Here is a 24,559-nt window from a genome sequence, read left to right as displayed (position 1 = left end):
CTCTAACCTACGCATCCTGGGAGACTAGTTAATATAAGCCATTGTGACTATATTTATTTTAACTAACCTTCTGGAGTCCCCTTCCAATATCAGTTGCTGGTAAGTATGGCTTAGGTCGAGCTTAGCATATTTGATGCCCCCTGCTAACCTAACATCGAGATCCTCTGCCCTCGGAATGGGGTAACAATCTGGCTGGGCTCTCCTGTTTACTGTTAGTTTGTAGTCTCCGCACATCCTCACGGTATGGTCTGGCTTCAGGGAACTGAACTTCCTGAGAAACTGCACGGCTTGATGGTGCCCAGGCCCTTTCAGCCTTTTCAGTTTGACCTCTACTTGCTGGTGTAAACACACATTCCGCTGGCTGAACTCTGAAAAACCTAGACGTAGCTGACTGGTTCCTGTATGATACCGGCACAGAGGTTGTCCCCACTATCTTTAGTGTCTTTCCAATATAAGTCAATAGAGTAGCTGCAGAATGGCTAAGACTGAAGGCTTGCAGTCCCTGGAGATGTTTGAATGTTTTTATTATTTATTATTATATTAATAATGTTAATTAATAATATTATATATCATATTATTAATAAATATTAGCTATGAGGAAAGATTGAATAAACTCGGTTTGTACTGACTGGAACAACAGAGGCTGAGGGGGCGACCTGATAGAGGCTTACTAGATTATGAGTGGCACGGACAGAGTGGATAGTCAGATGCTCTTTCCTAGGGTAGAAAAGTCAAGCACTCGGGGACGTAGGTTTAAGGTGCGTGAGGAAAAGTTTAGAGGAGATGTGCGAGGCAAGTGTTTTACACAGAGGGTGGTGAACGTCTGGCACGCGCTGCCCGGTGGAGCAGGTACGACAGCGGCATTTAATAGGCTGGGAATGGAAGGATACAGGACTTCACAAGTGCATACAGTTTTAGTTTAGGACGTATCGTGATTGGTTCGGGTTTGGAGGGCTGAAGGGCCTGCACCTATGCTGTACAATTCTTTGTTTTTCACCTATGACAGTGGCCTCAGTTCCCATGTCAACCTCCATTTTCAGGGTGCACCCGTTAACCATTGAGATAATCTCAGTGGGAGGTGTCTTGTTAAACTGGACTTGATTAAGTGTGTAAGCCTCGGATCCCTCCTTTGATTCCTCTGCCACTTATTCACAGGAGTTGTATCCATTGTTTCCTTTTTTTGGAGTGTTCTGTGCAGCCTGTTTTGCTCTCCAAACAAACTAAAGGATTTATTAAGGGAGAAAAACTGTATACAGCAAAGCGTGTAACACTGCAACGATACAGGTCTACTCCTAACAAAGCCTTGACTCCAAGCTCAGCCTCCAGCCATGGGGATGCGTGCCGTCGCTCCTGAAGATTTGCATGTTCGCGGACCATTTGTCCTGGCCTGATCACGTAGCCCGTGAAGGATCACCCATTCACCCTACCACCAAAACAATCAAGGGAACTCAGGGATCCCAGAGATCTGCTGTAGTCTTTAAATAATCCAGTGAAAGGTAATCAGATTTTGCCTCTTAAGATGAAAGACGAAGCAACCTCTGATCATACAGTGCAAGGTCAAATAAATAATGAGGCAAAAAGTAATAGAATAATTTAAATAGTTTTTGCATATAACTCATGTGCAAAGACATGTTGGGTGGGATTTTTCGGTCACGCTCTCCCCAAGACTGGAAAGTCCCACCCAAGGTCAACGGACCTTCACATTGTCCGTGTCCCGCCCACTACAGTTCCTGTGGTGGGCGGGATGGGAAAATCCTGCCCATTAATTTCTGTACAGATAATAAGTCTTGTATCTAACACGTCCAAAAGTGTTACATGCCGACGTGAAGTGCAATGCAAATGCAATGTAGGTTACATTTTCACCCGTTAGCTGAAAATGTTCATTAAATGAACAACTCCTAACTGGATAGTGAACCCAACAAATAGAACCTGATTTATAAAAAAAACTCCCTTTTTAAAAAACAGCATACTCTCCTGAGGAATGGTAATTAGCCTCTGCTTAACCTTGGGATGTGTCTATTTACAGCACTTTCTACCCAGGGAATATCGAGAAGCAGAAGATCAGATTTCTAGTCAATTGGTGGCCTTAAAGGGACAGGAACAATTCTTAATGGGACCTTGTTTTTAAATGACTGCTTTAAAAGCTCATTTTAATGGAACGCTGTGGAACATGGTGGCTGGTCGTCGGATGTGCGTTTTTTGAGTCGCCAAGTTCATTGCTGTAAATTGGGAAAAAAGATTCTTTAATACGGTTAATATTTGGTAACAAATATATATTTGTATATATTAAAATATATACAATTCCTTTCTACATATTAAGAAAGATCTGTGAAAATGTAGACATTCTCCACCAGTAAAGTAAATGGATGTTCTTTCATCTTGCACAGGAAATCAAGGTGGATCAGTGGCAAAGGCCCTCTTAAAGGATGGTACATTTAAGGTGAGAGCTATCACCAGGAAGCCAAGGAAACGAGAAGCTAAAGAACTGAAACGTCTTGGAGCTGAAATAGTGAAAGCTGATCTGGACAATGAAAAGAGCCTGTTTGATGCGTTGAAAAATGTGTATGGAGTCTTCTTAGTCACCAACTACTGGGAATACATGGACATTGACAGGGAGGTGCAGCAGGTACGAAGGAAATGTACATCTCCGTGTAATTTTTTAATATATTTTTTGCATACCGGATAGAAACGAGACAGCTGTAAAAAGAAACCCGACAGTAATTAAGGGACTGAAATTTGGTTCCTGTGTCTGGCTGATGCAGTTGGTACAAAAAACCCAGGACTGTTCCCAATGTACCTGATTTATCCTTGTCTTTGCTTTTCCAAGAGAGTGCTTGTTCTTCTCTATGGTATAAGCCCCTTGACAACACTCATTGGGTTGACTGCCAAACATTATTATATGTTGTTCCCTTGGAGCTGGGTCAACTCTTTTAATTCTTTGAAGGTGAACAACATAAGAACATAATAAGCAAGAGCAGGTCTATAGCTATGGCCCCATAGGCTTGTTCTGCCAATCAGTATAATTATGCCTGGTCATCTACCTTGACCCCACTATCCTGCCTGGTCACCATATATCTTGGTTTCCTGAGAGATTAAAATTAAAATTATCTACCTTAGCCTTGAATATACTCGATGATCCACAACCCTCAGAAGGAATTACTTGACAAGATTGACAATCTCTGAGTGAAGAAATTCCTCCTTATCTCAATCTTAAATGATCGACACCTTATCTTGAGCCTGTAGTCAAATCTTCTAGATTTGCTAGCGAGGTAGGACAAACTCAAAATTGCCTGTCTTGTCAAACCTCTTCGGAATCTTTATGTTTTGATGATCACCTCTCCTTCCAAGCTCTAGAATGTATAGGCTGTCATCATAGAACAGCACTTGCATTCGACTGAACCTTTGCTGTACTGATTCTGAGGCAAGTATATTCTTTCTTCCTTATGGAGGTCAGAATTGAATACATACTGACACCAAAGTGGTTTCTCAAAACCCCCACCCTTAGCGCCATTAGGATAATGTGGCCACCTAAACAGTTGGCCTGAACCAGTGCTGAAGCAGAGGAAAAGCCCCTGAGGGAAGCAAACTGAGGGGATTCCTCGGATTTGGTGGGGGAGAGGAGCGTGATGACTTCAGCCAGGCTAATGAGGTTGGCTTGCTAGAGTGTGAACTGTCTGGTGAGTCCTGACTGATGGTTAAATCAGGGAGCCTCATGCTCCCTGTTTAAAGCAGGTGTGTCAGATTCCCAGCCTGCATTCAGCAGGGGGCAACTGGCTGTGTACAGATGTATGGTGTAAATAAAGTAACTTGGTGACAGGACTTTCACCTCTGTGGATTTATTACATAACCTCCTGAAAAGGTCAATTTTAAAAGATATTTTATGTTATTGTGTGTCCGCAGGGGTCTATTTGGTATTAATTTACTACGCAAGTAACCAATTAACTAGCCAGATAAATATGGTTAGACAGACATGGCAGGACAGATGGTGTGTCATAACTGCAATGTGTACTTCAACCCTGGGCAAACATGTCTGCTATTAGTGTCTGCATCTTGGTTCGGCTCAGAGTTGATGATGTGGAGTAGGAGCTGTTAACATTGTGGGGCACCAGGGAGGAGGAGAGTTACCTGAGCACTCTGTTCCAAGAGGCAGCATTTAGGTTAAGCAGAGCTTTAGAGTTGGTCAACGGTGGGAGAGAGGAGGATGTTAACGCAATTCAGTCAGGCAAGAGGGTCCAGGATGTATTGATGGAGGGGCCTGAGCCCTTGATCATGACCAACAGCTACAAGGTACCTGCCACCTGTGTGGACCGCAGGGAAGTTGAGCAAATTGACCTTGGCACCATTGTGCAGGATGACATTCAAGTGGGTGAAGGGGTTATGTGGTAGTGAGAGGGGGCAGTATAGTTAGGGAAATAGATACTGTTCTCTGCAACAGCAATTGGGAGTTCCAGTGGCTATGCTGCTGCCTGGTGCCAGGGTCATGGAGATCTTATAGAATAGAATCATAGAAACCCCACAGTGCAGATGGAGGCAATTCGGTCCATCAAGACTGCACCAACCACAATCCCACCAGGCCCTATCCCCATAATCCCATGCATTTACCCTAGCTAGTCCCCCTGACACTAGTGGGCAATTTAGCACGGCCAATCCATCTAACTCACACATCTTTGAACTGTGGGAGGAAATCAGGGCACCCAGGGGAAACCCACACAGACACGGGAAGAATGTGCAAACTCCACACAAACTGTGACCTAAGCCAGGAATCGAATCAGGGCCCCTGGCACTGTGAGACAGCAGTGCTAGACAATTTCTCTGTTTCCTTCACTGGAGTTCCCTGGCCAGCTGAGTGATTTTAGGATTTCCCGTTTTTGTTTCAGATTTTTGGCACCTGCAGAACTCTTGCAATTTATTTAGAAAGGGCAAAATGTGCCTTGCTACCAAGTTCTCACGGTGGGGGGATTTTAGCCCTAACTCATCACAACATGTGCTACACATACAGGACTTGTAGTATGACTGGTGACTTCAAAGAGTGGCTTGCTTCCACTGAAATCAGCGTCAAAATGCTATTTCCCCTCCCCTAATATTTTTGTCTTGTCGAATTTATACTCACTGAGCCATGCCCCAGTGCCTGGCTTGGGGTAAATGATTTGATCCTGGGATTCTGCTGAATTGAACCCATGTGGAAGGAACCATTTATCATTGAATCAGAAACAAGGCCTTTGGCCCATCATATTTGTGCTTTTGTCTCAGTGGCACAGTGGTTAGTAGTACTGCCTCACAGCTCCAGGGACCTGCGTTTGATTCCGACTTGGGTGATTGTATATGTGGGTTTCTTCCAGGTGCTCCGGTTTCCTGCACTGTAGCGATTCTATGATTCTTTTGGGCAGCATGACGGCACAATGATTAGCACTGCTGCTTCAGAGCGCCAGGGACCCGGGTTCGATTCCCAGCTTGTGCAAAGTCTGCATGTTCTCCTTGCGTGTTCGTGGGTTTCTTCTGGGTGCTTCAGTTTCCTCCCACAGTCTGAAAGATGTGCTAGCTAGATACATTGTCCATGCTAAATTCTCCCTCAGTTTACCCAAACGGTCTGTGTGGAGTTTGCACATTCTCCTCGTCTCTGCGTGGGTTTCCTCCGGGTACTCCGGTTTCCTCCCACAGTCCAAAGATGTGCGGGTTAGGTTGATTGGCCATGCTAAGAAATTGCCCCTTAGTGTCCAGGGATGCGTAGGTTAGAGGGATTAGTGGATAAAGTGTGTAGGGATATGGGGGTAGGGCTTGGGCGGGGTTGTGTTTGGTGTAGACTCGATGGGCCGAAGGGCCACTTCCTGCACTGTAGGGTTCTATGATTCAAACAGGCACTGGAGTGTGGCAACTAGGGGATTTTCACAGTAGCTTCATTGCAGTGTTAATGTTAGCCTAATTGTGAAACTAATACATAAATTAAACAAAACTAAACTAAAACTCTACATGAGCATCTAGCCTTCTGGTTGCTCCCAATCCCTTTCGATTTTTCTCTTTTATAAACAGCTATCTAATTCCTGTCTAAAATAATTTATGCACTCAGCTTTAACAACTGATTGTGGCAGAGAATTCCACATTGTAACTTCCTTCTTTGTAAAGAAATTTGTGGAGATGACTGCCTTCCCCCATTGACGTGGGAAACTGGTTAATGATGTGCTGCGTGGCTGTGCCTCTGCTATTTGGTGACAGAGTTTTTTTATAACTAGCACAGTGTCACCCTGTCACCTTCACAACGCTTCTTTAGGCTAAAGATGGTGTGGATTTGGGTGCTTCAAAGATCCTGTCAGCTTTGTGTTTTTCTGTAAGATTTCTGCCAAGTACTAGGAATTTGCAGAAATCTAAATCAAGCTTTGTCAGTCCTCTTTGGTTGGGGGTCAGGTGTCCTATAAAACACAACAGTTGAATTCTCTATTTTACAAAAAAAATGTAGATATAATCCATGGAAAATGAGGCGTGGAGCCAAGTTTTAGTTATAACATTGGATTCAACTCTTCAATTATAGTGGTTTGAATCTTGTAATTAGTATGATAGGTTGGGGTCATTTTGGGTTAAACTAAATTAAACAGAAGATCCAAGACAGCTGTAAGGCAGTATTCTGATCTCAAGAGAGCACTTTATATAACTGAAACTTATGCAGAACTATCTTGTGCAGTATATGCAGATTGTCATCAGGGAAATCAGCCTTAGAGCTGTGTTAGGAATCTTTTTGGTTAATTGTGCTTTCCTGCTGGAGAGGCTTGTCGGCTTTTAAAGTGATTATTTTTGACTGGTGCAAACGGCCCATAAAAAATGCAACGCGTAGAATAGCTTACTTGTTGAAAATTTATTTTGCTCCAACTATAGTCTCTGCCTAGATATTCTGCTTTATTACTGCACTTCTGAAATTTCTTTCCACGTCCTTTCAAGGCTGCCCAGTTTAGAATGTCTCTCCTAATGCCTCTTCCATATTTTGCCTGCACAAAATTAGCATCAAAACCCCTTCGTCTACCACTTACTGAATCAGATCTTAAATAATTTAACCAACTGACGTTAAACCTACAAGCTAAGCTATAACTTGCTTTGGAAAGTTCCATGAATGCAAGAGACAGGATTTTCTCACCCCAAAGATTGGGTCAAAGCACCTTTGCATGGTCCACTGTCCTGCCCGCTTCGATCCCCCTGGCAGACGGGATGGGAAAATTCTGCAGTTAATTGAATTAAATATTCTTTGCTAAGACACTTCTCGTCATTTTCCTATTTTCACTTGAATAAAAATTTCGGAACTGCGTACAAGCTTTGTGGCATTTTATATTAGCGTGGTGTCTAGTGGCATCCTAACATTGATGACAATGCTACAATATAAATTAGTGATGATGTTGCTGCCAGAGGAACCGAGAATGACACTTAAGCTGTTGTTTTGCAAACGTCTTTTGGGAGCGGCAGTTCTGCTGCTGCAAGTGTAAACAGATGACACTAGCTGCTACTTTACAGGGGTCAGGGCTTGGTATGGATTCCCCTTGGCCGTCTTTGGGGAATAGTCACAAGGGATGGGGCAATGAGTGCAGTTGACCGTCACAATTATTAGAACAAGATTTTCTTAAAATTAATCCTTAGAGGGGTTGGAGATTCAGGTTTGTGAAAGATTGTTCCAGTCCTTAATTGTTTTCAGGGAGGGAGGGATGGTGTAAGCAGACTTACCCAAGGAAGCATGCTGAGGTGTATATAGTTGAAGATGGTTATGAGCTCTTCAAAGTTGGTTACTTTGGGACTAAATGTACTGCTTAGAAATATTTGATAGTTTATTCAAAATTACAAAGAGATTTGATTTATTATTGTCACATGTATTAACGTACATCGAAAAGTATTGTTTCTTGTGCACTGTACAGACAAAGCATTCCGTTCATAGAGAAGGAAACAAGGGTGCAGAATGTAGTGTTACAGTCGTAGCGAGGGTGTAGAGAATGATCAACTTAATGTGAGGTAGGTCCATTCAAAAGTCTGACAACAGCAGGGAAGAAGCTGTTCTTGAGTCGACTGGTATGTGACCTCAGACTTTTGTATCATTTTCCCGATGGAAGAAGGTGGAAGAGAGAATGTGGATATGTTCTATGAGTTCGTCCTCAAGGCTGCCTTGACTGGCCTGGTTTGACCAATTGATATGTAGATTAAATCCCCCATGATAATTGCTGTACCATTTTTACATGCATAAGTTATTTATTTGTTCATTTCTTGCCCCATTGATAACGATGCCACTATTTGGTAACCAACAGTGACGCCTATCAGTGACTTTTTCTCCTGACCTGGCAGTGCCAACCTGTGCCAAGGAGCATTGCTGGGACACTGCCTGGCCATGTCTCAGGGCTATACCTCCTTTATGCCCTGGGGGGGAGCCCTCACGGTTCATGTCTGTGCTGACCTGTTGTGAGCCGTACTGATGTGACATCACGCTGGCCTGTTGTCAATATCTGGCCTCGGGGTGGGGGGGTGGGGGCGGGGAGTTAATAGTATGGAAATACATGTTAATGCATACAAAGCAGGTTCACACTCTCTGTGGGTCTGAATCTAATGACGACACTGGTGAGGGGCGGGGAAGATCCCAAGTCACCGGCAACTTCCTTACCTTGAGCTCCCCACTGGCATCCTTGAAGATGGCAAACGTGGGCTCAAGATTTTGCCTGTTTGGAAGGGGAAAGGGGAATTTTTGTTTTCTTAGATGAATCTTGTTGCGACCAGCAGCGAGGGTTGAATAAAGAGAGAGAGCCAGTTTATCCCACATCACCAGGGCAATAACAATCTGGGGGCATCCCAGCCGTGCTGTAACAGATTGAGAGATCTTGCCCGGGTTAATGGTAACATTAACAGCAGGACTGTTAATAAGTAAAAACGTAAGCTTTGCTAGCTGGTTTGTGAAGAGGAGTTGCAGTCACTAGGAGGAACATTGCTTAAGCTGGAACTAATAGAGATAGGTTAGCAGTTAAGAATTGTATCTTGTCATGTTTAAGTATTTGAGTTGGTAAAGGTTAAGCATATTCATTTGTTATAGTTAAATTGCATTGTTAAATGAAACCTGTTTTGATGTAAACTTCCTAGTGTGTCAATAGAATTACACCTGGAGTAAAACACCTTGGGGTGGGGGGCATGGGTGGGGGCATGGATGGGTGGGGGAGTGGAATCCCTGTTGGGTGCCCCGGTCTCTGGTGCCGTCAGCCCCGTGCCAAAACTCGGCACAGACCGGAGTAAATTATTTGAATTAGAATTACAACTCCATTTGCGGGCCCAGGATTGAATTCCCCGGGCTCGCTGGCCTCTCCAGCCCTGCCAGCGGGGAGGTAGTGGCCCTATCCTGCTGGAGTGAAAGGAGGCCATGGAGGCCCCCCCCCCCTCTGCCCCAGGAGATCAGGGGGTTAAGGGGAGGTGCACCCTGGACATTGCCAGTCTGGCTGCCTAGCACTGCCCAAGGGGTGAAGTGCCAGTGCCCAGAGAGTACATTGGCACTACCCACGAGGTATCAGGCAGTGCCAAGGGGGTGGGACCAGAGGGGGCAGGGCCTGATGGGGCAGAGCCTCTGGAGGAGATCAGTGGAGGTGGGGGTTCACACTGCACTACGATCAGTGACAAAGGGACAGAAATCAGGACCTCCCATCGGTGTGGGGGGTGTGCACTGGTGCACAGAATGTGGGAGATTTATTTTGAAACTGAAATAAACAACAGGATTTACTCCAGTTTTTACGCAAATTGGACATTTAGAATTTTTTTGGGAGAATCCCACCCCTTATCCTCACACTAATGCCAAAAATAGGAAGAATTGTTGGGGTCCAGCGGGCTTCATAACAGTGGGTTTCTACTCTGGTACCCTTTACATTGTTTATGACATGGATGCTGTAAGTCGCTGGCAGAATCACCCTCTTGATTTCTGTCTAAAGTCCTTTGTGTTTCTCTCTCTTTCTCACACTTGATCTATGCAAAGTCTTTTTGTTATCTTGCAATCCTATTAAGTTTTCATTAGGCAATATTTGTACTTGTAGTAATTAGCAGTATAATGTCTTCCAAATTGCTTTTGGTGATTTTTGCAGCGTAGTGATGGAATGTAACCTCACATTGCTGACCACAAAAATGGCATTTGTCAAAAGAACTGGCAAGCAGCAGCAAACGGTGCAGACACAGCAGCAGCTGCATTCTCACTGCCCAAGGGTAGAGATTGTACATTCTTCTAACTTCTTCAAAGGACAGAAGATGGAAACTGAATACCCAATGTCTAAACAGATTGTGAAAATCAACATCAAATCATTTGCAAATGACTGAGACATACATTCTTAAGCAATAATTTATTTTGCTGGGCTGCAGATTGTTTTAAGCTTTGCACCGATCTTTGTATATTCAGATGGTTTTGATTAATCCTATGTAAATGGTGTTTTTAACATTCTTTCATGAGATGTGAGCATCGCTGGCAAAGCCAACATTTGTTGTTCCTTCCTAGTTGTCCTTGAGAAGATGGTGGTGAGCTGCCTTCTTGAACCACTGGAGTCCATTCTGGTGTAGGCACATCCACAGTGCTGTTAGGGAGTTCCAGGATTTTGATCCAGTAAAGGCATAGTTCCATGTCAGGATGGCTTGTGTATTTTGTATATGGTACATACTGCTGCCAGTGTGCATGGGTGGTGGAGGGGAGTGAATGTTTAATGTTAAGGATGGGGTGACGATCAAGTGAGCTGCTTGATCCTCGACATTGTTGACCTTCTTAAGTATTGTTCCCTTCCCCGTGCTGTAACCCTCAGTTCTCTTCCTGTTTTTCCTAAAGGTGCTGGATCATGCTGGGCTGTGGTTCCTTCATTGCTACATGGAAGTGGACTGCTGTTAATGTTGGATCCTATTTAGCATTGAAAGGTTAATTAGTGATGGGTGGGGGAACCATAATGTTGTTCTCATCTAATGGTCACAAAAAGTACCGTTCAAGCAACAGTCACTGGCTAGTGATCAGAAGCCGGAACCATGTCTTGTATTTCTCCATTCTAATCTGGGGTGACGTAGCCACATATTTTACCCTCACTGCCACACACCTGACATTAGCCATCTCAGCACAGACTGAATTTCAGGGCTTCCTGGAATGTATGACTTGGACTCTTACAAGGTAGTATATTTATCAGTTAGGAAGTATTGCAGGTTTTGATGTCAGCCTCTTAATTGATCTCAACTTTACCCTTTGAGTAACCAGACCAAGTCACAGAGTTCTCTTAAACTGCTGTTTTAATGCAAGTTATAGCAAGGGCGCTGGATAGCTACAGTTCATATCTCGGTAGCAAGCCAGAGTGGCGTATCCCAAGATACATAAACAATTCTAGTTTTCAAGTTTGGTCACAAGTAATTAGCATATAGCAATCACAATTGCTTACTTCATATAATACCCAGTCAGCGTGAAAACTTAGTACATCACTGCTACAAGTTATCATAGCTCCTTCTTGTGGATCACTCCCTTCCTAATTACAGATGTTTGATTTAATGAACTTTGCCCAGATTAATGACCTCAATGCCTACCTGTGAAGGGTCTTATAAGAAGACTTTTGTTTTCATATCAGCTCGTATGATTTTTAAACTTGTGTGATTTCAGGGAGTTTACTGTAATTCCTTCCTTTTTTTAAAAGAAAGGAAAAGTAATTGAGATTAAATAGCAAATAAAATTACAAATGAGTAGACATGTTTATTTTGCTGAGTTCCAAATGTTGATGATGTCTTAACAGATTCTCAACAGGAAGAGGAATAAAACTGCCGTCTTATTCAGGACCGTAGAAGAAAGTGAATTGGCTGACTGCTGCACTAAATCCTACTTACTGTATTGTGTAAAATTTAAACATTTTATTCATCCCTATGAGCTATTTTACATGGCTTTGTTACCGATGAAAAATAATTTTTAACAGGATACAGAGACTCTCCCCTTGTTTTGAGTGGATGTCGATTTCCCCACCTCCAATCTTCTTTGTAATAATTTCAAGGCAGTTTCTTTCTCCTCCCACTCACATGCATGCGATATATTTCCCCTCACCACAAAAAGCTGTGTGGGAATTCAACCACTGCACAAGAGAATGAAAGTGTCGCCTACACTCAATATCTCCAACTTGGACCTGAAAATGCTTCACTTAACCTCGATGGTGTAGATTTGTTTTTCTAACTCTATCCAATGAACATACTCTCTGTTTGTGATCTTTGTGAGGCGTAGCACGATTTGCATCTTTAATTATATTTCTTTTTGGAGAGATTCTGAAATGCTAATATCCTGATGATTTATTTTAACAAGCAACACCTTTTTGTTTCAAAGAACACAAATCTAGGGCCCAGCTAGTGTTTTCCCTCCCTACCAGAGCTGCGGAGTTTTTTCAGCATTTTCTGTTTTGTTTCCGATTCCAGCATCCACAGTTTTTTAAAATTTGATGTACTGAGGGGATTCTTACCAAAAAATGGCAGAGTGTTGGTTCCAGTGAGAAAAACGATGTGTTTCTCTCCAGAGAAACACGCCAGCCTTCTCTCCGGATCTTACAGAGAAGCAGGTGGGCATGTTTCATGCCATCATGTGGAGGGGCGGGGCCTCAGCACATGATGGCGGCTGCACTGAGGCCTGGGCGCCATGTTTAAAGGGTGCCCCAATCAGAGCAAACAATGGCCTCCCCGCTGAGCCCACCACGTAGGTCTCACGGGCTCCCCCGTGATCAGAACCGACATTTATCCACTCACTTCCTTAAGTAATTCATTCAAGTTTCAGAGGCAAGCCCCCTGGTCATGGGAATCGGAGCAGGCCAGGGGCGGACAATGGGAAGGTCCATTCACCTGGGGCAGGATTTTACGGTTTCAAAATGATCGAGGCCATGAAATCCTGTGCATTGTGTTTTTTATTTAGTATACATGTAACTGAAGTTTGGAAGAACAAAGTAATTGTTCTGTCTATATTTGTTGTAAATTAATGATTTGATTTGATTATTATTGTCACATGCATTAGTATACAGTGAAAAGTATTGTTTTTTGCACGCTATGCAGACAAAGCATACTGCTCATAGAGAAGCAAAGAAGAGGGTGCAGAATGTAGTGTTACGGTCAAAGGTAGAGTGTAGAGAAAGATCAACTTAATACAAGATAGATCCATTCAGAAGTCTGACAGCAGCAGGGAAGAAGCTGTTCTTGAGTTGATTGGTATGTGACCTCAGACTTTTGTATTTTTTCCTGATGGGAAAAAGTTTATTAGTGATGCAGTAGGTTTACATTAACACCGCAATGAAGCTTGTGTGAAAATCCCCTAGTTGCTACACTCCGGCACCTGTTCAGGCACACCAAGAGAGAATTCAGCACGGCCAATGCATCTAACCAGCATGTCTTCCAGACTGTGGGAGGAAACCAGAGCACCCGGAGGAAACCCATGAACACGCGTGGAGAACTTGCAGACTCCACACAGACAGTGACCCAAGCTGGGAATCAAACCTGGTGCTGTGAGGAATCAGTGTTAACCACTGTGCTACTGTGATGCCAAGGTGGAAGAGAGTATGTTCGGTTTGCGTGTGTTCCTTGATTATGCTGGCTGCGTTTCTGAGGCAGCAGGAAGTGTAGACAGTGTCAATGTATGGGAGGCTCGTCTGTGTGATGGACTGGGTTTCATTCATGACCCTTTTGTAATTTTGTGCTGTCTTGGTCAGAGCAGGAACCATACTAAGCTGTGATATATACACAAGCTGTGATGAAGTGGTAATATATGAAAACCAGCTCTAAAGGAAGCAGCACTAAACTCTGGAATTGGAACTACACAGCTCAGCAAAATTGCTCAGACCATCAAAACTTTGTTCCTTAGTTTTAATTCTGATGTTACAGAAAGATGTTTGACATCATTCATTGACTATATTCTCCAGACAGTATGCAGTATCCATGGCCACATCACACTGTTGCATTGAGTCAGTTTAGATTTCACTCTTAGATTATTGGAAAACCCCAGCAGATTTTGCTGTTCACACATAAATTTAATTACCATTTGTAACAACAATGCTTTACAAAGTCTTAGTATCGTAAAAACAGAATTAGAATCCAACAATAGCACTCTTTCTTCTCTGAATGATGCTATATTTAAATTTTGTTCTATGTTATTTGATGAAATCTTTTTTCAAGTTTTAAGTTTCCTCTTACTTACGTTTTGTCATCTTTCGGTTTTACCAAGCATTGCTCCATAGCAGAGAGGGATGGCACGTAGCATAACCTTGGGTTTTTTCAAAGACCAGTGCCAAAACCAATCTTCAGAAGTGACAAATATGTGTATTTTAACTGATCTGTGTGAAAATAAGTTCCCCTAACCTCTCCCGTCACCTACCCCCCCGCCACGCCCCAACCCCCTTTATCCCCACAAGCATTATTTTACTTTGAAGCTTCATTATATGTGTCATTCTTCCTTCTCATGCCTCTTGGATTTCTCTTGAAGATACTCAGTTGTGCTGGAGTACTGTTGTATGTAGTGAGGTAACTCGGTCAAACAGCAATTCTACACGTGAGAGACTGCGGTGTTACCGATATCAGCGGATTACTTGAGATTGAAATAAATCTCACCTAACTGGACCCTGACTTCACTGCCCATTTGTGCTTCCAGATTGACAGTCGGACCAGGAATGGCCCAGCAGCACCCCTCCCTCTTCCTCCCTCGGATCCAGCCCCAGTGATGAAGGCAACTGAGATCAGTTAAATCAGCACTGTCCAGGGTTGGAACCAAGGACTGTCCTAGACTATTACAGGAGCTATAAAAGCGATTTTAATTCATGGATTACTAACAAAGTAATGTTTTACTCTTTTTCTTTGTCAGGGTAAGAGAGTAGCTGACATTTCCAACCACCTTGGCGTGAAGCACATTGTATTCAGTGGTCTTGAGAATGTCAGAAAGCTGACCAATGGAAAACTGGATGTGCCACATTTTGATGGGAAGGGGCAGATTGAAGAATACTTCAGGGAACTTGGTGCTCCCATGACAAGTGTTAGAATGCCTGACTACTTTGAAAATTTCCTCGATGTGTTTAGGCCTGTTAAGTCAGACAAAGGCTATTATGTTTTGGGTAAGTTATTGGGAAGCCTAAAGTGTTTTTGTAACAGCTGAATGGTTGGTATTGTTTTCGACTGCTCTGGAGAGCAAAGGAAATTTTGAAATACAGTTTATGTCTTCCCCTCCTGAAGCCACAGATTCTTTTTGGGGTATGATCCCATGTGTGGGATTGCGGGGATAGGGACAATATCTGGGTGGGATTGTCCTCAGTGTGGGCTTGATAACCTCCTTCTGCCTGTAGATTCTATGATAAGGACCACCAGCTCTCCTGCACCTCACCTAAATAGAGGTCTACAAAATTATGAGAGGCATAGATAGGGTGAATAGGCAGAGGCCTTTTCCCAAGGGTGGAAGGGTCAACTACAAGAGGATGCAGGTTTACGGAGAGAGGGGATAAGCTTAGGGGAGACATGCGGGGACACCACAGGGTGGTGGGTGCCTGGAACGCACTGCCAGTAGAAGTGGTAGAAACAGGCATGTTAGCAACATTCAAGGTGTATCTTGATAGATACATGAATGGGAGGTGAACAGAGGGATAGAAACCATGTATTGATGCAAGCTAGGTGGGCCGAAAGCCCTGTTCCTGTGCTGTATTGTCCTTTGTAAATGTTCTTTATGTTCAAGTCTAGGCAGTACATCTTGAGAGCCTACTAAATTAGGAAGGACGTGGTCCATTCAGTCCTTTATTTGAGTAATTCTTCCAGGCACCCAAAATTACATTAGAGAGCAAGCAAGAGCTAGACATTGGATAGATTTTCCTTTCCATTCTTTGGGGTACTAAAGCCAATCCCAGCGCCTGCCTAGCTGAATTCGACTAACTTAGTGCAGGCTAGGGGGTTTTAACCAAACACATTCCTGATCTGAGGGGCACTTACGTCTTGATCCACGGAAATATAAACGTTCTGAATTTTGGATGTGAACTTCAAGTTAGAAATTTTCTGAGTTTTGCATTTATCCTAATGTGGATTTACACCAATACTGATCCCATTCTTTCAGTTCAGATGTGTTCAGAATTCATGTTGAAATAATTGATGTTGCCAATGGAAACAAGGTTAAAATTGCATTACTAAGCAACAAATAGAATAGAAATAAGTATTTGACTTTACCAAGTCTTGATAGTCAAGTTTCAAACAAAATTGCACTGTAGCAGAGATCAATAAGAGAAAACATTCTAGCTAAGGTGAGTTAAATTCCTTATAGAAAGATTTTTACTAATTGATTAATTGTATTTGCTGATGCAATCTATTCAATTCCTGTTAATATTTAACAAATAAAAACAGAAAATCCAGGATAAACTCAATACGTCTGGCAGCATCTATGGAGAGAAACAGAGTTAAAGGGTGGAATTTGACCAGCACATCTGCTCGAGGTTCATACAATCTCACCCGAGGCCAACAGGGAATGATGCTCTCAGAGCCTCGCCAGCCCCTGGAATAGGAGCGGACATGCCGGTAAAATTCCAGTCAAAGTTTTGGATCTAAATGATCTTTTTACAGAACTGAAGGAAGGTAGGAATGTGCAGACTTGTATAGTGGGAAAGGGGGTGGAGGAGGTGGGGCAGAATAGAAGACCAAGGATAGATCAGGACAAAAGAGATGTGGACAAATTTGTCATGGACAAAAGACAGTGGTGCCATTAAAGGCTGAAGAGTGCTAATAGTGGCGAAAGGTGAGATGGCAGAGTGTTTAAATGGGAGCAACTGAACAGCCGGGGACAGGTGGTCAAGTTGGGGGGGAGTGGGGTTGTGTTGGGACAGACCAAGGAGCTGAAAAACTACTGACAACAACAGTAATATCCCTCGGTTCCTCGCCACAGATACTGCCAGATCTGCTGAGTTTATACACCACTTTCTGTTTTCATTTAAGATCTGCAGCATCTCCAGCATTTTATTTTTACGTATTTAAAAAAATGTCTGAGTTAAATCTTGGTGAACATGTAAGAAGGTGAAGAGAACGATTGAAAAACAGACAAATGAATCTTTTTGATGTTGCTAGATTTTATTGTACACCCATGAAGCTTTTGAATTTGTTGCTAATTTTTCTGTTATCAAATCTTCTGTTGCCATCTGTCTAAACGATAGACTCATCAATTCCTAGACATTCCGATGGGAGGCGTTCCAATGGATGGGATGTCAGTCAAGGACTTAGGTGGAGTTGTTCTCGCCATCTTGAAAAGCCCTGAAAACTTCATTGGGAAAGACATAGGTCTCAGCACTGACAAGCTTACGATTGAGGAATATGCTGATGTTATGTCCCGACACACTGGGAAAACAATCAGAGACTCTAAGGTTGGTAAAAAATAGACATTTCTAAGCTAATTGGTTAATAGTGAAAAGGAGCAACTCCATCAGTGTTTAACCTGCAGCCTATTGACTACTTGGATTGTCAAGGCCCAGACAATTCAATCCTGTTTGTACTGATATAGAATAGAATCCCTACAGTGAAGAAGGAGGCCATTTGGCCCATCGAGCTTGCATCGACAACAATCCCACCCAGGCCCTATCCCTATAACCCCGCATATTTACCCTGCTAGTCCCCCTGACACTAAGGGACAATTTAATGTGGCCCATCACCCTAACCAGCTCATCTTTGGACTGTGGGAAGAAACTAGATCATCTGGAGGAAACCCACACAGACATGGGGAGACCATGCAAACCCCATACAATGACCCGAGGCCAGAATTGAAGCTGGGTCCCTTGCACTGTGAGGCAACAGTGCTAACCACTGTGCCACCGTGACATTTGGCAGGTTTGTCCTACATGAGTGATATGAACCTGACAATTTGGAAAGAGCTCTTGGTAGTGGATGAATCCAAAATCAGAACATCAAAATCTATAAGAAGCCTTCAGTATTCAATGGGATGAACATTTTGTGTCCCACAAACACTAAAAGCTTGAACACTTCTTATTTAGACAAACACTAGTGTTCAAGGTTAGAAGAAAATGTGTTCATTTTATTAACATTGTGTGCTGGACTTCACTGTGGCCGAGAATGGGGATGTTCATAGAACCACCTGTTCGTAGGCTTGCTTTTAACATAATTTTTGACTCATTGTGGTAGGGCTACAGAGTTTTATTCTGATTTGATGATTAACTCTAAATCTGCTGATGTTGGTATCCAGCTGTTTCCTTAACCTTGCTGTTGCAAAAAGGACCACAATAGAGTTTTTTGACCAATCTGCGATACCAGTAACCGCAATCCCAATTCCTCATTCACCCAAACCTTCCCTCTGTTACTATCATGAAGTTCGTTTGGCTACACTGCAACAATAAGAGTAATCAGAAAATTTGGTTTGATTTATTATTTTCACATGTATTTGTATACAGTGAAAAGTATAGTTTCCTGTGCTATATAGACAAAGCATACCATACATAGAGAAGGAAAGGAAAGAGTGAGCAGAATGTAGTGTGACAATTATAGCTAGGATGTAGAGAAAGATCAACTTAATGCGAGGTAGTTCCATTCAAAAGTCTGATGGCAGCAGGGAAGAAGCTGTTCTTGACGGAAGAAGGTGGAAGAGAGAATGTCTGGGGAGAGTGGTGTCCTTAATTATGCTGGTTGCTTTTCCAAGGCAGCGGGAAGTATAGACAGCCTATGGGTGACTTGGCTTCATTCACAACTCTTTATAGTTTCTTGCAGTCTTGGACAGAACAGGAGCTATACCAAGAATGCTTTCTATGATGCATCTGTAAAAGTTGGTGAGAGTTGCAGCAGACATGCCAAATTTCCTTCGTCTTCTGAGAAAGTAGAGACATTGATGGGCTTTTTTAACTATAGCGTCGGCATGGGGGTACCAGGACAGGTTGCTGGTGATCTGGACACTTGAAAACTTGAAGCTGTCAACCATTTCTACTTTGTCCCCATTGACGTAGACAGTGGCAAGTTCTCCACTATGCTTCCTGAAGTTGATGACTGTCTCCTTCATTTTGTTGACATTGAGGGAGAGATTATTAATAATTAGAATAAACATTCCACACCAAATTTACAAATCCATGTAGCTGAATTATATTCCAGAGTCACCAAATCACCCTTGTACATTCTGGTTCCAAGAACCTTTGCTTGTCTTAATGCTCCTAAAATGTACTACTCTTGCAGCTACAGCGTAGCTGAAGTGCGGTCTCCACAACTTCGATCTTGAAATGCCCATCTTCAGGCACCACAATCTTGGCACAGACTGCAGCATCTGGGCCGGCTGATAGGCACCAGCAAGTGCAACATGGCAGGAGGGTGAATGCTGTAACACTGAGAGAGAACAGCAGGTTCACGCTTCACGTTGCCATTGCCAATTCCATGTGGCAGCATCTCAAAAATCCTAGCAATGCATAGGAGGACAAATTGCTGGATGGCTGTGATTCCCTGCAAGTTATTTTGCACATTAATATCCAGAGCTATGATGGCAGCAGTTTGAGCTTGAGTGATAACAGTTGATCTTGCATGACTTCAGGCTGAACTTTCCCTGTAATACTAAGAAGTTAAGTGTCTTCAGCTTGTGCTGTAACAGAAACAGACATAGGCCATGAGATGCTGCATCATGCAAGTGAATTAATGTATCTGACCACTGGTGTGTAAAATGGCTACTACCTAGAAGCCTTTGTAGTAACATCAGAGGTCACATGAGTATGGCAAGCCAGTGTACAAATATATTTATCCAAACATCCCCATTTTCATAATAAAGAAATTGCTTATTTATTTGTTGGTGTCAGAAGTAGGCTTATGTTAACACTGCAATGAAGTTATGTGAAAATCCCCTAGTTGCCACTGTCCAGTGCCTGTTGGGGTACACTAAGCAAGAATTTAGCACGGTCAGTGCACCTAACCAGAACGACTTTTCAGCTGTGGGAGGAAACCGGAGCACCCGGTGGAAACCCACGCAGACACAGGGAGAACGTTCAGACTCCGCACAGACAGTGACCCAAGCCGGGAATCGAACTCGGATCCCTGGTGTTGTGAGGCAGCAGTGCTAACCACTGAGCCACTGTGCTGCCCCCACATGCACTGTCATTTACAAACTCCTCCATATACATAGTCTATGAAGAAAATCGTCAGGCGTGAACAAAAACTGTTTTTCTAGTCTGTTCCAATTTCATCCACCCCCTACACGTGCATTGCACACACAATCTTTAAAGTGTTCATGTTAATATTTTTATGTTAGAAGTGCAAGTTGTTATTGACTGTTCACCTGGTGTCTGCTGGTTCCTGTGATGACAACGTTTCTCTGGGGAGTGTTGCTGCCGTGGTGAGCATTGCTGCCGTGTTAATTGTTTTTGCTGATCTGTTGCATTTGTTGGGAAACGATTGATCTGTTGGCCGTTCAGTTCCTCGTGCAGTTGGTGAAATGCGATCTGCGGCATCAGCTTAGTGCAGAATCTTCAAGATACTTAAAAGATCCAGAGTCTGGAGTCCGCGGTCATGAAGAATTCCACAGATTCACTTCTATCTGAGAGAAGAAAGTCCTCCTTTACTCTGAGATCATGATGTCTGGTCTTAGGCCGTTTCTCTTCTCTCAGCATCTGTCAGGGAATCCAGGGTTAAGGGGAAACAGCAGGAAAGTGGACGTGAGGAATGCCAGATCAGCCACCATCCTGTTGATGGCAGAGAGGGCTTGAGGGCCAAATGGTCTACTCCTGTTCCAATTTCTTATGGCCCTATGTACTCTCACAGCAAGATCTCTTGTTCCTGAGACAATCCTTTCTCTGATGAGATCAGTTGCCCAAACTCTCAAGATTCAGCTAAACATCTCGGTGCAGTACTGACCAATGACCCTCTCTTCTTGATCTCTCATGTCAAACACAGTGTTCATAGGTAATAGTAAAGGGTTCAAAGTAGCTCTGCAAGATCATTAAAATTTCACAAGTTCTGACCCTCTGCTTCTCAGTGCAATTTGGGGTTGTAGCATTCCTTTCCCAACACTGGTAACAGATTTGCTACTCTTATCATGATGTCACAGTGGATAGCACTGCTGCCTCACAACACCAGGGACCCAGGTTCAATTCCAGCCTCGGGTGGACAGTCTATGTAGAGTTTGAACATTGCCCTGAATCAGCATGGGTTTCCTTTGGGTGCTCTGCTTTTTTCCCCACACTCCAGAGATGTGGAGGTTAGCTTGATTAGCCGTGCCAAATTGCCCCTTAGTGTCAGAGGAATTAGCAGGGTGAATACTGGGAATTCTGGGGTAGGATGGGATTGTTGTCAGTGCAGGCTTGATGGGCCAAATGGCCTCCTTCTGCACTGTAGGGATTTTATGATTCTATGATGATCTGTTCAACACTGTAGCAATCTCATAATTCTGCCATGGAGACTGGAAGGGTTGCTAATTACCTCTCCAGTCTCCCTTTGTCACCATAGGAACAGGAACTGGAATATCCAAAGCTATAATGATCTACCCAGTTGCCAATATCCTTGGCAAAGTTGCCGACCGAAGTTTTAATTATTCTCTTGTTCCTGAAGATTTTATTTATATCTAGGGAAGGATTATTTGGTCACACTCGCCACAAGGTTGGAAAATCCTGCCCGAGGTCAACAGACCTTTGCATGGTCCATGTCCCGCCTGCTAGATTCCCGTGATGGATGGGACAGGGAAATTCCACCCATAATGTCATCAGAGGTCACACTTACGTGGTAAGCCTCAATATACAAAACTACTTACCCAAAGAGCCACCACCTCTACGACAGAAAGAATGAGCTCCCAGCTTTTGCTCCGTGCAAAATTGGTGCCTAATTTCCCCCATGCTCCATGGCATTGAATGCAAGCTATCTGTCTCTTCCAATGTGTCAAACATTTCACTGTGCAATCCCATCACCCTTAACAAAGGATCGTGAACAAAGCTCAGTCCATCATTCAAACCAACCTCCCACCCATTGACACTGTCTACACTTCCTGCTGCCTCAGAAAAGGAACTAGCATAATCAAGGACCCCATGCACCCCAGACAAAGACTCTCCCACCTTCTTCTGTCAGGAAAAAGGTACAAAAGTCTGAGATCACATATCAACCGACTCAAGTACAGCTTCTCCCCTGCTGCCATCAGACTTCCGAATGGACGCACTACGTTGATTTTTTCCCGACAGCCAAGTTATGACTGTTGCACTATATTCTGCATCTTCTCATTTCCTACTCTGTGCTTTATCTGTATAATACGCAAGAAACAATACATGTGACAGTAATAAATCAAATCAAAGTCCTGATCTGAATCCCCATGTGCAGCTTGTCAGGAAATTGTGACTAAATAAAACAAATAAGAAATCTAATAATTGGGAGAGTGTTTTGGTGGTTTAATGATTAAAGAGGAACAAATGATTTCAAAATGAAAATTGTAAAAAGACAGGTTGGCTGAATTGGTGGAACCAGAACTTTTGATATACTGATTTGCTTAGCAACACTAAACAGATGTTTATGTAAGGCAAATTGGTGACAGTGGAGAATGGAGTAGCAAAAGTTAAAGAAGAGGTGGTAAAAGTTCAAAAGAGAAAATGTAGAGGAATATGACCTTGAAAACATAGAACATAGAACACTACAGCACAAGCAGGCCCTTCGGCCCACAAGTTGTGCCGAAAAGGTGAACTTGTGTAATAAAGGTCATTGAGAGTAACTTCTGAGAAGGTTAGTTCAGATAAGGGAAGATCAGAAGGAAAAAACAGTAGTTCAGAGGCAAGTTCACCTTATGTAAGGAATCTGCTTTTGAGACTGCAACTCACAGCAGGAAGCTGTCAACTCTTAACAAGCTAGGCCTGGTGAAAAGGTATCTTTATCCTAACTCAGAACTAAACCCAAAAGATATAGGTGCCCGGTGTGGTAACAATTGCTGGATTTTGCTTTTAATTTTGAAACCTGTGGGATGTTATTCAGGGATGTTGAGCTCTGAGGTTAGGAAAATACAGGGAATTGGAACTGGGTAAATTTAAAGATATTGATGGCCTGACTTTGCCATCAAGTTGTGCCCATTTTCTCATCTGGTGAAGTCTGTACCTTTAAGACTTGATTACCTGTAAAGACTCGCATTCCAGCCATTATTTTGTAAATTGAGTTTGTGTTTATATGCCCTGTTTGTGAACAGAACTCCCACTCACCTGATGAAGGAGCAGTGCTCCGAAAGCTAGTGGCTTGTGCTACCAAATAAGCCTGTTGGACTTAAACCTGGTGTTGTGAGACTTCTTACTGTGTTTACCCCAGTCCAACGATGGCATCTCCACATCACGTGTAACCCAAACCCAGATTGCGTACAATTATTTGATGCAATCCTCCTTTGGATCCAGTGCTCCTTTGGATACAATGCTGGGTTTTATCAACAGATCTGATACAGTAACTAAGATGTATGTGTCACCATACAGAGCTGCTTTATATTATCCTATTGAATCATGGACATTCAGGCACCAACTGATTTTTCTTAAAAGTATTTATAAACAAAATTGTTTTATAAAAATGTGGTCTTTATTTTAGCCAGTCTCTAAGTACAGTTCTTTTTCCCTTAGTATGAGGTTCTTGGCCTTATTAATGATCAAATCTAACCTTGTGCAGTATTATTTTAACATCAGTTTTAAGTACAACACAGCATTCCTTGCATGGGTGGACACAATGGATTTGAACAGGGGTAATAAATTTCTATTATTATTTCAGATATCAATCAAGGATTTTGAGGAACTGAAATTCCCAGGAGCGCAGGAACTTGCCAAAATGTTCCAGTTTTATATGAGTCAACCCGATCGCAACAAGGATCTGACACTAATGTTAAATCCTGAGGCACAATCCTTTGAAGAGTGGATGTCAAGAAACAAGAATGCCTTCATGAATGTCTGAACAGCAAATACTATTTTTAATGTGGATAAAATGCAATTGAAATAAACATCTGACAGCTAATGCACTCAAGTATCAGATAATCTTTTTGTAGTACCAGGCAGGCATAATGCTCTTTAATATCAGACAAGCATTATCCTTCAAGTAGTGTGAGACAAACTGTTCTCCAGAGAGTTGCAGACGAGCCTATCTGCGTTCACCTAACTCGGGATCCTTCAGTATCCCCAGTTTCAATCTGCCATTCATGCTGTGGGGGCAATTGTCCTCTCCTGCCCGCCACAGGAATCGTAGTGGGTTGGAGACAGACCATGCAAAGGTCTATTGTCCTTGGGCAGGATTTTCCAGTATCGGTGTGAGCGTGGCTGGAAAATCCCACCCTATGTCTTTAACTGTCCAAGTCTAAGCTCTGCAATACTCTCCTATCCCTCCCTGCCTCTCTACATTGCTGAGTTCCTTTAAGATCTCCTTAGACTCTATCTACTTGATCAAACTTTTGATTATCTGCCCTACAATTTCCTTACGTAGCTTGGTAATTTGTTTGATAATGCCTTTGATGTTTTATTATGTTAAATATATTATTTTTATGTTGTTGTGTAGCATCAGACAATCATTAATATCTGTGTATCACAGAATCCCTACAGTGCAGAAAGAGGCAATCCGGCCCATCGAGTCTGCATCGACTCTTCAAAAGAACTTCCAACCCAGGCTCTGCCCTCTG

The 24,559-nt window shown here is 42.9% G+C and overlaps 1 protein-coding gene across 1 annotated transcript in view; it reads left to right on the top strand.

Moving 5' to 3' along the window:
- LOC145349646 (nmrA-like family domain-containing protein 1) overlaps nucleotides 1-23,908 on the top strand; it is a 64,681-nt gene extending 40,773 nt beyond the window's left edge. Inside the window, exons 2-5 of the mRNA XM_080198166.1 lie at nucleotides 2,388-2,626; nucleotides 14,819-15,065; nucleotides 17,149-17,339; nucleotides 23,665-23,908. Of these exons, the coding sequence (XP_080054292.1) occupies nucleotides 2,388-2,626; nucleotides 14,819-15,065; nucleotides 17,149-17,339; nucleotides 23,665-23,844 (857 nt within the window). The 3' untranslated portion in view covers nucleotides 23,845-23,908. The remainder of the gene's footprint in view (nucleotides 1-2,387; nucleotides 2,627-14,818; nucleotides 15,066-17,148; nucleotides 17,340-23,664) is intronic.
- Nucleotides 23,909-24,559: the final 651 nt, after the last annotated feature.

Source organism: Carcharhinus amblyrhynchos, chromosome 11, assembly GCF_965287045.1.
Source record: "Carcharhinus amblyrhynchos chromosome 11, sCarAmb.v2.hapA, whole genome shotgun sequence".
In the NCBI taxonomy this organism is placed as follows: domain Eukaryota; kingdom Metazoa; phylum Chordata; class Chondrichthyes; order Carcharhiniformes; family Carcharhinidae; genus Carcharhinus; species Carcharhinus amblyrhynchos.
This window is presented reverse-complemented; position numbering and strand designations above follow the sequence as displayed.